The 15684-nt window shown below is 43.4% G+C and overlaps 1 protein-coding gene across 1 annotated transcript in view; it reads right to left on the minus strand.

The window, feature by feature from the left end:
* Positions 1 to 1542: 1542 nt before the first annotated feature.
* LOC115326983 overlaps positions 1543 to 15684 on the minus strand; it is a 193313-nt gene continuing 179171 nt past the window's right edge. The window contains exons 7-10 of the mRNA XM_042292124.1: positions 11931 to 12062; positions 8584 to 8713; positions 8367 to 8492; positions 1543 to 1593 (exon numbers count right to left, since the gene is read on the minus strand). Of these exons, the coding sequence (XP_042148058.1) occupies positions 1543 to 1593; positions 8367 to 8492; positions 8584 to 8713; positions 11931 to 12062 (439 nt within the window). The remainder of the gene's footprint in view (positions 1594 to 8366; positions 8493 to 8583; positions 8714 to 11930; positions 12063 to 15684) is intronic.

Raw genomic sequence — 15684 nt, forward strand, 5'->3', positions numbered from 1 at the left:
TTAAAGACGTTAGCTTTTATAGATACGAAGAAAAAAAAAATAATCTAGTGCGTTACTGCGCAATGTGCCGTGTTTGCGATTTGTTTTCTCAAAATAAAGGCCTAATACTCGGTGATAAATACTTTTTGTCAATTTTTCCTATCCCTAATTTTCCAGTGAATATTTCTGGACCGATAGACAGAACAGTTTTTTTTTGGGGATGCCACCCGAAAAGTACACATCGCGCGATACGCAAAACGCGCACGTGACTGAGAGGGAGCTTACAATTTTCGTTTTCGCAAAGACAACTTTTTTTTTTTTTGGAAACAATGATTGGTTTTTTTCTTAAGGGCATGCAGCCAGAAAAAAATATTTTTTTGATCAAGGTTAAAAAATGGTCACCAGACATGGTTGTTTGATTTTATCTGAAAACACCCATCACTATTATATAAAAGTTTCGTGCATCCATTTACAATTGTTAAACTTTACGCTAGAGCGGCTTTTTAGAGCGCAGCTCTTAGGCGCCCGTTTCTGGCTGGAGCGGTGTCGCCGTGGGCGTAGCCGCGCGTTGCATTATGGGACGTTTCTCATAATGACGTCATACGTGACGTCACGTGCAACGGCAGTAGGGCAAAAGTTTGCCGCTAAATATGGTGGGAAATTTTTCCGCTAAATTTAGCGGGAAAATTTTTCCCTCGATAAGTCGCACGTGACGTCATGTCTAACGTCACAGGTGACTCTCTCCTATGTACCCTCCCCTCCTTCTCCTCAAGAGCTGCGCTCTAATTCGGCATTACAGAAGACTCTAAACGTCTTTTGTTATTTTAGTTCCAGCGTTCTCCCGTCGCCAGCCGTTACTGCAAGCACAGCGAACTCAATCACACTTAAAGGCCGACGACCAGACTCGAGATTCTGCAAGGCAGAAGACCCTCCTCTCCACGCCTTCGGGCGAGGGAAGCAAAGGATGGAAAGAAGGGACCAAGAGGGGCGGGCATGGGTGGAAAGGGTAGGAGGGAGAGGAGGAAGCGGGCGAAAAGTGGAAAGCGCGAACTGGTCGTCGGTCTTTAAACACGAATCTGTGAACCAGCTGCACTGCGCAAACCTGGCTGCGCAAAGACCCGTGCAATTGTCGAGAGAGTTTGTTTGCACGGCATGCTAAACGGCCATTGCTCGTTACCTTATGTGGGCCCAAATTCGCTCCATCAAAAGTTTATTTATCTTTATTTTGACAACTTTGTCATTTCTCATGTTTACCTTTTATTCTAAAGTGGCGGGATTACTCGCGACGTCGAATCGCACATTTTCAACATTAGATCTCTGAAAAATATAAAACAGACATGATTCTGTGCGCAATATAATACGGAAATTTCGTGTAGCAAATGGCTGATGCTGTTTTTAAAATGAGCACTGCACGTCAACCTTGATCCCCTTGGGTAGCCTTTATTAAGTTTCAGAGAAGTTACAGGCGCACCTTATGTAGATGTTTTTTGGATTTTTCCAGAGAAATGTCTTTAATTGGGAATAATAACCGTTTCTTCATCAAATGTTGTATGTGGAACATAGCTAGTCGATGTCTTTCTTCAAAAATTCTGAACAGACCGCAGCGATGCAGATCTAAAAAAGATAAAAGGTTGGTAAATATAATTACGATACTTAAACCGTAAAGCCGAATAAGAAAGCGATATGGCAATATAATATTAAAACCAGCGAAGCATCTATCGTTGTTGTAGTCATCCTGCCTTTATCTGACCAAGAAGCTTCTGAGCCTCTAATGAATTTTTGATTAGCACGTTCATTTCAGTTGGGAATTTTGTATTTTAGGCTGAATGGGGGAGGCGGGATTGTTTCTCGTCTTGACCAACGAGCGAGAATGGTTTCGCGTTTTAGCCTAGGCAGCAAAGCATCATCTGCATGCAAGTCGACAGAAGTGCCGGAACTAATATCCGCTATTGTGAGCTGCACTGGTCCTCCCACTCTCGACCTTATACTTTCGCCTGCTGAGTACGAGTGCAGGGTGACACTTCTGTCGATTTGCCGATGATACCCTCCGCTGTAGGTTGAATGGTGGACCCATCTCTCCCCGCGATATTAAGACTTTACTTTTTGGCCTACTACATGGTCGTCAAGGTGTATTGCTGCAGTTGCCATGTTTAATAGGACCGCTTTCTATCGTTGGTTACTCACAACCAGTTGCACCATGAGCCACGCCCTTAATTATTCGCGAAGTAGCACAACAACTAAGATCACTGCATTGGCTGCATTTAATGTCCTCTACCCTGACGGTAGAGGACATTAAATAACACGACCCAGTTTGTTTTTTGGTTTAGATTTTAATATTGAGAATAGGCTTTTCAAATTCACCCTACATGACGCCTATAAAACATTTTGAGTATATGCTTTGTGTATTCGTTCATAATTTATTTATGAAACGACGAACCGCCAATCACAGTGACGACGAATCAAGCGTCATCGTCAAATTTGTCTTGCGAATAAAGCAAAACAAAATAAATTTTGGCGCGATGACCAGTTTAATTAGTTTCGCCAGAAGTGCTGCGAAGTTTAGCAAAATTGAGTAGAGAAACCCAACTTTCATCAAGCTTCTAAAGTGTAAAAATAGCAAAAGTTTCGAAGGTCAATACGGGTAGGAAGTTCCCTAGTAAAAAAATTCATTTGTATGAAAAATTTCTTGTGTCCAATAAACACATATGAATCATACCAGATATATAAGAACTATAAGAACCATATAAGAATTATATGAGAACTTTATAAGAATTATTTAAGATATGTAAGAACCCCATGAGAAACTTCCCACTAGTTTCTTATATAGTGCTTCTATGTCCTCATATATCTTATATAGTTCTTATATGGTTCTTATACGATTCTTGTACGGTTCTTGTATGTTCTTATATATCTTGTATGATTCATATGTGTTTATTGGACACAGAAATTTCTCATACAAATGAGAATTTTCAATAGGGTTAGGAGTGTGTTAGAAAGGCGATTAGCAAGACTGATGACAATAATAAAATGTGACAATTTTTTTAGGTTTTTGCACAAGCAAGGAGGCGGATGCAGTTCTGAGCAATTACCGGAAAGCTGCAGTTACGGCACTATGACGTGATCTAGTTAGAAAAATAAATCTGAAGATAATCATGTTCCGCATTGCAATTGACTGTATTCTCCTTTTAAGAAAGAACCTTCCTGCGCCTCAGAGTGGAAGCCGGTGCATCTTTAAGAGGCTTAGCGAAACGCAGACTGCCACTCTGAGCCTGAGGTATTCAGAAAGTTCCTCTTTAAAATTACACACAGAAGTTTCAATAAAACTGCTATTTTTTACTTTTGTCGTTTTTGTTCCTTTGACTGTAATAGCATAGACGAAACCTCGAAATAAAACGCATCACTTTTATTTCTTCCCTTTAAAATTATTGAATAATGAATTATGCTTCACACAAGAAATCACTGAAAATCCCATGATACGACGTGACACAAGGAGGTGGACGAACAGAATACGTCCTTTAACCAGAGAAGGTGCTGTGTTGACTCTGCTTTGTGTACCCACACACCTTTTTTTTTAAGGCATAATCGCTCACTAGCCTGTCAGCGAAATCAGATTTATTTTTGTAATAATAGAAAAGCTGACTTGGCCGCAGGGAGTGGGCCAACAAAACTGACTAGACTTCTTGCGTTTTAAATGAGGAATGAACACGACAAAGTGTCAACATTAGCATTTTTATAGCTTCTATCATCTAATGGTGGAGATTAAAACCACATGAATTGATATATTTACACACTTTTCCTTTGCTCCAGTTAAGAAGCTTGTGTAGAAAAAAAAAAGAAGAAAGATAGTGTAACCCAACTACAGCTCGGAGAAAGTGAAGAAAAAACTCGTGCTGCAGAATCTCAACCCCCACCTCATTGATTCTCGAGGAGCATCGGCGTAAGTGCGGATATCAACTCCAGCGTAATGCACGTCAGATACCCTAGGTACGCAGTCGTACGTTGTACTGGCTAATGTTGTCCTGTACAGCGTGTAACAAAGCCGCCTTAATCTTGGGTAGGCTCACTTCCCACTGTCTAAACACTTAACATCAAGTATGACACTGACAACCCAGAAAGGTATAATTTTCATATTTGCCGCAGGTTTCAGTCGATTGGCAACCAGTCCTGAAGAGACTATATAGCACAATTATATCAGTGTTCCTGCATTGGAATTTTCTTGAGTTGCAATCGGTTCTGAACTGGCCATTAGCAGCAGCCAATGTTTACTGCGTTCCTGGCGCAGACCTTATAGAGCTGTATACAACAAATCGTGTATTTGGATTGTATATAGCGGAGTAAAAAATGTTTCTTGCAGGTATTGACGGAGGGCGTACAAGTATAAGGAAAACAAATAGTTTAGATATAATTAAACGTAACAAATAAAGGCACTGGTTCCTATACAATATGAGGTCTTTATAAACTTAACCCTAGACTGCATGACTTTTTATATATTCCTGAAAAAATATTTCTCGGTCTATTGCACCAAAATAAACTACGAAAAATCAATAAAAAAATTGCGGCTTTATTTTTAGCCTTTGAAATCAATAAAAAATGCGTGTATCATATATGATACACCATGCATTTCGGGTACTATCGGTTATGAAAAGCATAAAAGCAATTATTTTTCTTGTTGATGCAAACAGCGACGCCACAGTTGTCGCATTTCACAAACGTGAGCGCCGGGCACTGTGGAAGTTTGCAGCGCTGTCTCGTGTCCACCCACTGAGGCCAGTTACTGAGCTGGTGAAGCCGGATGTCTTGTGGAGGAACGTGCGTGGCAGGCCCTTTCTTCTTTTTTGCTTCGATTTCGCGTTGTAGCTCTACTGATGATCTGCCTCGTTTGGCTATTATTTCTCCCTCTTTTGCGAGGCATGGGCAAGCTCCGTTCAAAACGTTGCAAGAGGTGTTGCGGCAGAGTCGCCTCTACTTCTCTTGTCCGGTATCCAGGAGTTCACCATGGTGAGGTCAATGAGGTGATAGAAGAACTTGAAGTACCACTTTCTCGATCGCATGGCTATTTTGTACCGACCCATGAGTCCATCAAGGAGGTCCACCCCATCCATGTGGAGGTTATACTAGACAATTATGTTGGGGCATCCAACTTGGACCTTGCTTTTTATCTTGCAATCCTATCGCTCCACTTGTAGGTTGGGCTCCGCTCCCACGAACGTAGAAAGGAGCATGACACTCTTGTTGTCCTTCCAGACGACCGCGGTCACATCAACTCCATCAACGCAGGCAACATTCTCCACTGTTGTCCCCCTTTCATTTCCTTTCAGTTATTTTTCAGTGAAGAGCTTGCAGTTTGGGATGCGGTTTCTCCTTACGGTGCTCAAAGAAAGGATCACCTGTTTTGCAAGGTAGACCATAACCTTTGGTGAAGTGTAATAATTCTCAAAATAAAGCTGGTTAGCGTTCCTTGGGATCTGCCTGCTGAGCCTCACGACAACGTTTCCAGTAGCTCTGAGGTCTGGCTCCGCTGGTTTCCTTTGTAATGGACAGTTTTCCCGACCGGTGTAGATTTCCATGTCATAAGCCTATCCGGACACGCCACTGAGCACAAAGAGCTTGTAGCCCCACTTGTGGGGTTTGCTGTGCATGTACTGCTTCAAGAAATGTCGGGCTTTAGTGCTGCACATTTATTCGTCGAGTGAGAGACATTTTTCCATGGGAACAGAAAGAAACCTTCTTCCAAAGGCTCCGAAAACTGGCCTGATCTTGAAAAGCCTGTCTTGTGTTTCTTGACACGGGTATATTTCTTCGTTGTGGCAGAAGTGTAAGAACCGCCTTACTTTTTCAAAGGTGTTCACTGTTATAAAAGATAATGTTTTGTTTCCGAGCTCTGAGTCCCAGTAGTCTCGAACACTCGGCAGGTGCACCTGGGACATGTAGATGCTGATTCCCAGGAACTTTCTGACATCACTTGGTGTGACCTCAGTTGGCTTTCCAGCGTCGACTTGCACGCTGTAGAGTGAGGACTGTTCGCAGATGAATGCTATCAGGTAGTCCGTAAAAAAATATCGAGAAAACTGGTACGGTGTTTCCAGCTTCAATATCTCCGGAGGCAAAGCTGAGTTTCCTCGGCAAATTGTGCGCGTTGTGGGGACAGAGAGCGCTTTTTTCTTCCACTGAAATGCTTCTCCACTTCTGGCACGACAGCTTTCAGTGACATGATAGACATTTGGGACTCCTTCGTCGCGGCTGGCGGAATCTTCGTCCTCTTCAAGCTCGAAATCTGAATCATCGCTTGCTCCGCTCCCCTCGGGAAAAAGAATATCTTGGATTTCTTCATCCGAGAGGCTATTCCCCATGTTTGCTCTGTGTATCAAAAACAACAGTTATAGCGCGTGTTTAGAAAAGAGAACAAACGAACGACTGCGATAGCGCGGGGGCCCTTTGAAGGGACCGCACCAGTTAATTTCTGAATATGTCATGCTGTAATTTCCAGAATGGTGCAGGTAGATGCATCGTCTAACAACACATCTGTGACGCATCACAGCGCAATCTGTTGAGAAAGCGACACATGCGGCTCCTTCAATGTGCCCACGCTGATATAGGCAATAGTGGGCATATTCATTGCCTCGCAAAATATTCCCACATTCCAGAGTGTTTTCCCTGTCGAAAACAAAGCGCTGTACAAGCTACTGCTGCGTACATCATGGTTATAAAATAAAACGGGCCATGCCAGGCAGTAAAGCAAATGTACAAAACACTTTCCCTAAATGAATAACATATCATATATGGCACAAAGCTAGTCTCGCGTACAAAACACTCTGCTGACGACAAAACCGGAGATAAACATCTGTCTGGTGAAAAGTAAAAGGAAAGCTTCTCAAATATATTTCTTTGAGGTGCCAAGCTTACCAAATGCAGCGCCGAGACGCTCTCGTTGTTGGCGACTTCCCGTGCAAATTGGCGCGAACGCTGAACTGGAGTATCGGCAGAACAACAGACCAGTGGCGGCACCTAGGAGCGCATAACTGCACTAGATGACCCGCGGTCTGTATCAGATCTGATCCACCATACATTCGTCTCATGTCCAACAACAGATCCGGTGACGTGAACGTATTTTTGGTTTGTAGCATATGTGATACACCATGCATTGTAGGGTTAAATTAAGTTTTAATCGCACCTAAAATGACTAAATGTTGTCTGACACAGATCAAAGTTTTCGTAAATTGTCTTTTTGTAGTACTAGTCTGTGAGTGTGAAAAAGCAGCAACGACGTTCGCGAATCACTCATGTGAACTTGCATCGTCGGTAAACAGTCCCAAATTGTCAAACCTATCCCTCTGACACTGTACAAGCTGGTGGCTATTGTTTTGGTAGTAATGGCAGTATTACTTCAAGTGTGTATTTTACGACTTTATATTTTGCAAGTGGGGTCGGCAAAGAAACGATGAAAAACAATGAACAGCATTCAGCGAGGTAACAAACCTGCCTCTACTCTCTCTTGCGATGATTGCTGGATTTTTTTTAGTGCTTTGATTTTTTTTAAGCTACATAAATTTTTACATCGCATCAGTTGAAAAATATAGCAATTTTCGCAAGTTAGACTGCATGAGGGTGCATACGTACAGTGAACTAGTCATACATATTTCCTTGGGAAAGTACTCAAACTTTATTTCAGAAGTTGGCTTCAAACCTGGCAAAGGCAAGCGCTCGAGCGCGTGGTCTTTAATAATGCTTTTCCATGCAGGAGCGCTCGTGCACACGAAGTATTCTGCAGAGCCATGCCCCAGTGTCTCTGCTTTTGCCATCACTGAAACCGAGCTGTGTGATAGTTCCAAAACTTTTAATGCTGCCCCAAACTAATTCAGGCTTGTAGTAACAGCAATCAGCAGTCATTTTTCACACTGACACAATTCATCTGTGCACCTAAAACGCTGCGAAAATACTGCTTAGACAGGTTGCCTATATAACGTTTCTAAGGTTTCGAGTAGGAATCATTCTGAGTTTTGTTTGCGCCGAACGAATGTTGATTTAATATGGACATGAGATTAAGTCTGTAAAACATAATACACGCAGATCTTGTTTTTTTATTTATTCCCTAATTATATACAAGAAAACCCTGTTGGAAGTGATGTGCAGCAGATGGCAATATCAATATCCTGCTCTCAGATCCTGAAATCTTCAGGGGAAGCAATCTTATAAGAAAGAAATATTCTACAATTTAATGTAACATCGCTAATATGCTACATCCCTATTAGCTTTTCTAACCTTAGTTCTCTGTATTGAAATGGTTTGATGAACATTGATATGTTTGCAACTATTTTCTAATCTACGTTTCTAATCGACTAACCTGTTTTGATGTGTTACGTAAATCTTTCAGGTGCCGACATACATACCTTTTTGTCTCCGCATGGAGTGCCATCCGGCACAGAATATTTGAAACCACTAGCTTCTGTGGTAATGTTTACGCAACAGCCCATGGAACATTTAGTCACGTTCGCAACGTAGTTTTCATTGCCCTCCTGCAATGTCGAATGTTCAGAAATTGATTGACGTAAATGTTTAAGGTTATTTTTAATTAACCTACGCCTGGCAGGGCATGCTTCTACTCACTGGACATTTGACAACTCTCCGTGTATGTTGAGTGGAACAGTAGTTTTCTGTTTCGAAGTAGTTCGCTGGAAGGGTCCAATTGAACGAAGCATCGGGCTTCGAGGTATTTTTCCAACAGACGTCTTTGTTTCTACATAGTGGGAGCACATACATTTAGAAACTTTACGACCACTGCAATTTAAACAATACACTAGGCTACCTTTCGATTATAGACCCGCACCAGGTTCCGCATTAAAATAGGCGTATATTATAGTGAAGTGTTGCCTAAACGCAACACCCGCGCTTATCATTCCTACAGAAAATGTCGGGTCACTGGGCTGTGGACGCAGGCACGTTGTCTGATCTTTCGCAGAAAAGAGCTACTGCGCTGGCTCAGAGGACGTTTCAGAGCCCAGTAGACAAAGCTGGAAGCTGACGGAATTCCATGATTATAATGGTCTATGCTAACCGGGTAGTGAAGCTTAATTCGACGGGTAATTACTTCTTGTGAGGAATTCTCGTGTATCTTCGTTGGTCAGTGGTCGTAGTGAATGAACCCAATCTCGAGCTTGAACAACTGAGGGCCGATATTGTCTAATCATTTAGTGGTATATACTGGCCAAACACGCGCTTTTACAGCGGTAGCTGTTATCCTCTTTTTCCGGAAAATCTGACGGCGTCCATACGCAACAACCCACGTGACTGCGGGGTTGTGAGAGAGCAATTGCGACGCCCCGCTATTGCTGACTTTCCATCGCTGTCGCTCCCTGCACAAACACGTCATTTATGGTAAGGCGCGCTACTGCTCCGTCTCTTTCTCGCCTCTCCTTTTGCCGCGCCGTTCCGGGGTTCTGGAAGGTTCTCCGATGTGTCTACACGGCGCTCGTTCAGGTCCCCCGCTTTCTCTCAGATATCGGCAGACCACGCAGGATTTGCTCTCTGTCGAAGGAGCGGAAACGGCGACTGCGCTGCGCTCACCAGAGTAGACGGAGCAGCGCCGCGGCTCAAGAACAGCACAGGGTGCAGGACTCCGAATACTCTGACAATAGGCAGCGCGTAAGCACAAAGGGCGTAAAGACCCCCATGCTCGCGAGGAAGAGGCCCGTCTTGTAAAAACATTCCACGAAGGCACATGTGTCCTAAAGGGAATCTCCTAGAACTATTCTGCGAAGCATGGCTCCTAAGGCAAATATCTTAAACCACATCGGCTATAAGCAAATTTCCTTAAGAGCCTCTTTCAACAACTCGACAGCTGCCGCTGTTAATCGCAGTTCGCCTTGTGTGGTTGCTTGCAACTTTTGTTATCATCAGACGCCTTGAATTTGTCCTAAAACTGGACCTTTCCAAACTCTCAATATAAATTAAAAATTGGCTGCGTGAGGGGGACAGCTCTTATGAGGGTCAGGGAAGAATTGCGTTTCTCTTTCTAAGAGAACTAGAACGCAATTAGAGCAACGTGACTGTATCTAATAAAGCAAAAAGAAAAATAGCGTTCATTCATCTTAAGTGTTGAGCAACGGCCCCTAGAGCTTTGGCGGTTACGTGCCCAAAGATTTAAGAGGGCGTTGACCTCTACGTGTGGTTTGGTGTTGAATCTGCAAGAATCGTCTACACAAGTGCCTAAATATTCCCAATTAAATAAGCTGTATAATCATTCATGTCCGTCATATTGACAGCTGAAGCAGTGTACTATATTAACCGTGAAAGGAAGAGTTTATTACTTTTTAGAGAGTAATTAATGAGCCGTTGAGTGTTATTCGCGTTACGTTTCGCGGAGTCACGATGTGGTAGTGCCGCGGGTTTCTACCTGCCGCATCAGTCACTGAGTCAAGAATCTCACAGTGAACTTTCTAAGGGCTATAGAAAATGAAGTAAAATGTTATTAGTTTGACCGCAGCCGCCTTAAAGGTACATAAAATGAACTGTCATGGAATTACAATCGATCCGTGATAATTTCATAGCGCTTAGGGGAGCGAAATGATGCTAGCAATGAAGGATAGTAAGATATAAACACAATTTCGCTGAAAACTATTGAAGGTAAAGGTAGACTTATTTGCACGGCTTCTAAGCAAAGCTTTGTGTTGTTTCTTTGCTGCAATCCATTTGCAGTATTAATGCACACCAGCCGAACCCAGCTCACAAATTGGATACCATCACTGTGTGGTGGTTCTCTGCTTGGTAATAATCAATCTGTCTGCGGATGGTTATATCTGGGTTCGTGGCCGAATGGTGCCGTTTCAGAAATGGACGAACTCTATCGATGTAAGAAACAGGTCTCGTGCTACTTGGCGGAGATCAAAGAGTGGCACCCACTAGTGGCCTCGTGCAATTCTGAAACTCTGGTTTGTGGAGAGAAATTTTCTGATTGAGTGCACGAGCGGGTGGATCCCCTTTGATGCACACAAAGCTTAACCTTTTCACGAATGTTAATTTAGGTCTAGCGTGCTTTGCGTAAAGAACTTAATTTTGCTGAAATTCGACGTCATTAGGATCAAACGAGATATCAGGCTTGCGCATGTGCTGCTTTATCTTCAGTGCATGAAATATGTTAATAATCTCCGAAAGAAAGGCGAAAAACCCATTAAAGTGAACTGTAGACAATTGGCGAACATTTATATGAAAGGCGAAGATTCAGACATAATCGGCGAATGTGTTTTGGCCCCCATTATTGACGCCGACGAACTGGTTTCTGAAGCTGTAGCGAAATTTGGCTTTTAATAGAGAATAACAAACAAACCATATTTCAAGGTATCAAATGCTGTAGTCACAGACCGCTTAAGTAAAGTGGGATGTGGCGAGTTTCAATCGCCTTAATATTACTCTAGAACACACCAGATTCCTGCATTAGCCAATAACAAAACAGAAAAAAAGAAATAACGAAGAAACAACGCCCTGTATTTATTAGGCTGTCAGCGACGAGAGCATCACTTTTTTTTTTTGGCCGATTACGCAAGCGTTTAGTGCCATGATAAAATGATGTAGTAGATTGCGACAATATTGAGCCTCGAATGAGCTGTAAAATATTTGCCCCTACTGCCAAGGCATCGGGCAACAAAGGGTTCGACAGCACAAATTTTGGAGGTAATGGGCTAGATGTGTGTTGTGCAATAACATTGAACAATATTAGGCGCACTAAAAACTGACACGTTTACGCCCAACACTTTGGTAGAAAGGTTTCATGCCGAATTCTAATAAAAGAGACTTTTTGAGCTTTTTTGACCTAGTGTTAATTAAAGTTGAGGCACACATAATATTTCGGAGTTAAGCATATGACATACGTTCATGTAAGCAGGTAAGATATTGCCTATGTTCATAGTTGTCTAATTAGTTTAAACGATGTATTAAGAACTTTAGTAAAAAGTACTTACGCATTATTGTTGTATTGCTGAATCAAAGCCTCTTTTGTGCATTGTGATAAACCTCGGGGTTTACAGACAGTGGCCATTAATGTTGCACCGCTTTCTGGACAGTTATCACTTGTATCCCACGGAGCAACCAACCTGAAAAAAAGGCAACTTTCGGAATGCATTCGACTAAAAAAAGAAAAGGAGAGTGACAATGCTACGGCGTGCGGCAGACAAGGAGTGGTTGACTGTGAACCGGATTTAGTATCTGGCACGCGTTGATATAGGCGGCCGAATATATTAGGTGCAGAACAGAATGAAAAATAGGACGATGATAACTGCATTAGTTGATGATTTCGAAGTACAGGGTGTCACAAAAGAAAGTTTACACGGTCTTTTTTACCGCAAAAATATACTAGGCATCGCCGAACGCTCATTCTCCACCCCTCGGTAGCGCTAGAGGTCACAACCAGATGCCAAAGTTTCAGCTCAATTTGAAAACTTAATCAAAAGTTATAAGCGATTTTCTGAAAATTTCAATGGGAAAATGGCGGCCGACGGAGTTTTCGAAAACGTGTGGCTTATGGCACCAGAAACCAAAAACGGGCAAAATGGGCTTCATTTTCACGTTAAAATGTTTAGAAAATCACTCATAACTTTTTATTAAGTTATCGGATCGGGCTGAAACTTCGACATCTGTTTGTGACCTCTAGCTCTACCTTTGGGCGGAGAATGAGCGTTCGGCGATGCCTAATTTATTTTTGCGGTAAACAATTCCGTGTAAATTTTCTTTTGTGACACCCTGTACATATAGTTGTTCGGCAATGATACAGCTTCCGATGATACAGCATTCCTTCCCTCTAGGGGAAATAACACTTTATCGGTTTTCTTGCTCGGGTAGTTCTACGCAGCTCTTGCTGTTGCGTGATATCCGTGGTTGACTGTTCAGGTGTTTGATCCTCAGATAAATCTTCACGAACAGCGGGCGCTGTTTCTTGCGTAGTCTGGAGCTTGGTGTGCAGGTAGCTCATGAGAACGGATCTGATCCGTGTGACGTCGTACTTCTCCCAGCGGCATGTCCACCGACACCACCCGGGCACCGGTCGTTCTAGCTACAGTTCCTGGTAACAAACTTTCCCCTCTCCGAAGTTTCGGACCCACACGAGATCTCCCACCGACAGCTTGCATTGGAACTACTGCAAAGGTGTGGATGAAGTAACAGGGGGCGGTATTCAGGGGTTCGGGCGAGTTCTAATCTGGTAGCCTAAGTCTGTTACGGCGAAGTGCCGTCTGATTAAGGTGTTCGTCGGTATGCAAAATAATATTTTTTGTCAGACGTGCACTTTAAAAAAAAAGGTGTCAAAGAAGAGTAAGTGCCCTAACTTACTCTACTTTAACTCTCTCTTCATCAAAGTTACTCTTTCGCCACCGCTTCTTTCGATGATACTCTCCCTTAACCCTCACTCGAGCTCGAGAGTAACTGTACCGAGAGTTAGTTTGTCCTCGCGATATCACGGGCTGTCAACAGATGGCGCCGCTATAAGGTCGGCGCATGTTCGACGCTGCTCGGCGCAGATTTCTTTGTTTGTTTTTCATTTACCGGGGAAGGGTTTTTGTGTTTTTTTTTCTCTACCCATTTCTTTTTTTCTTTCTTTTTTTTTGGAGGGGGGGGCAGAAGATGGGCAAGGATGTTTTAATAAGTGAGTTGGTACAGCCTACCTTTATTTAATTTTGTCAACGCGCAATTCAAAAGTGTTTCCGAAAAAAAAAAAAAGTGCAGAATTTACAGGTGATTTTTTGCTGCTCCTTGGTGCATATGCGTCGCCAGCGATATGAGCTCATAGGAACCGCCCAATGGGGCCGCCGATGTCCGCTTCTATGCATCGCCCTCCCGTCGCGGCCAAACGCATGGGACTTTTCGCTTTAGATATTTATAGTTGACTCTATGATCTTGACAAAAAAGCTTCGTACACTAACTACGGGTTTATGGACTGCACTTCATGTCAGGTGAAGAACATTTTTTGCTTCCAACATGTCGCCAAGGTACTGATAGTAGACGACAGTCTTGGTTTTGACCTACAGTTTAGCCGGAAGTGAAGTCAGCCGCAACAAACCTATACTTAGAAGCGCAAGAAAAACAAACAACCGACCTGAAAGAAATATAGTAGTGCAAACTAGGAGCGCTTCTGCCAACTTAATTTTATTTGGAAACCACGAACATATTTGCATACCAGTGGCGTAGCCAGGGGACCGGGGGGGGGGGGGGGGGGGTTAAGGGTCGGAACATTCCCGAAATTTCATGGTTGTCCTCTTTACCCCTTCCCCCTTTCCAATGTCAGTATAATTTTCTTGTGTGTGTTTCGTTTCGACAATCCACTACGGCGAGGGGCTGTGCCCACAACATACCGAAGCAAAACGAAGACGACGCTGTCCGTGGACTGTAGGAAAAATGCATCTCCGGCTCCGGCTCTTGGAACAGCTCTCTCCAAACTTAGCCATGTTAGTAACCAAAGCCTTTCTTCAGACTCGCAGGTGTGAATGGCTTTGTTCCCGACGTCACAAAAGCCGCGAAATCCTGACCTCGAAGGACGCTGGCCTCGCCTCGGGGAATGCAGGCGGCTTAACTAAAGTTCCCCTACCCTTTGAGTGTCGAGGACTCGACGAGCAGCGGAACAAGCAGGGCAGCGCAACAAAACTCCAAAATAGCAATACTCTGACTTTACGAACCCTACAATGAGGAGAAAACCGGACGACAAAATAACTAACAGCTTAGCGTTTTTTTTTGTCTTGTCTTTTTTTAGGGTTTACTCGCCTCTACTTATTTAGCTTCAATATTACACAAACAAAAATGCAAAAAACACACTAAAAAACATCCCCATCATTGAAAAAGAAAAAAAAGAAAAGAAGCAAGAAAGAAAAGCGACAGCATATGCACTGTTGAAGCAACTTTGGAATGCTCATAATCGTTTGGTTTCAAGGCGTACCTAGTTGACTTCTTTAATCGCTGAAGTGGGTAATGTTTACATGCTTGCTTTCAGCACGTGAGTCGTGGAACTTCTTCTACGTATATAGACTTTCAAAAATGAGTTCAAGAGCCAAGCAGTTTTTGATTTTTATTTAAGAATGATTATTGACCTACAACTTCAAGCGTGTCATCAACGTCTCCAACAGAACCAGCAGATTCATGTCAGGCAGCATTGTCCGCCCTAGGCGACAGCGATGTTGTGGCCAACGACACCGGTTGCCAATCTCCAGCCTGTGCGGAGCATTCGTTTTGTTAGATGAACTTCCTGGAGAAGTACTGGTTTTGACACAAATGTGGAGGGGCCGCACCGCTTAGCGCGTCTCAGCGGTACAGGCAACTTGCATTTGCCCAGAGGCCTTGTATCCTAATGTAACCCACCTGCTGCAAATCCTGGCCACCATGCTCGTTAGCAGCGCTGAAGCGGAACATTTGCTTTCGAGACTCCGAAGACTGGGACGTTGAAGCACCTGAGGGCTCCAACGTCCCAGAGGCGCTTGCTACTCCGTTCTAAGCTGAGACCAGACGCTTCGCCTTCAACGCGAGCTCGCTGGCTTCGGCAGTGCATTGGTTGCTCGTGCCTGCGCGATCACACTTGTTTTTGGAAGGGCAGAAAGCTCGCGCTTAAAGCGGAGCTTCTAGTCTGGGCTTAATGGTGAACGCAGCACTGGCGACGTGCGCGATCAAAAGCGTCGCTGTGATCGGCCTTCCACGATTGGCCGAATGGTCACTATAACGTCAGCAAAGGTTTTCTCA

This window comes from Ixodes scapularis, unplaced genomic scaffold (genome assembly GCF_016920785.2).
Source record: "Ixodes scapularis isolate PalLabHiFi unplaced genomic scaffold, ASM1692078v2 PGA_scaffold2__306_contigs__length_199485367, whole genome shotgun sequence".
Taxonomy (NCBI): Eukaryota; Metazoa; Arthropoda; class Arachnida; order Ixodida; family Ixodidae; genus Ixodes; species Ixodes scapularis.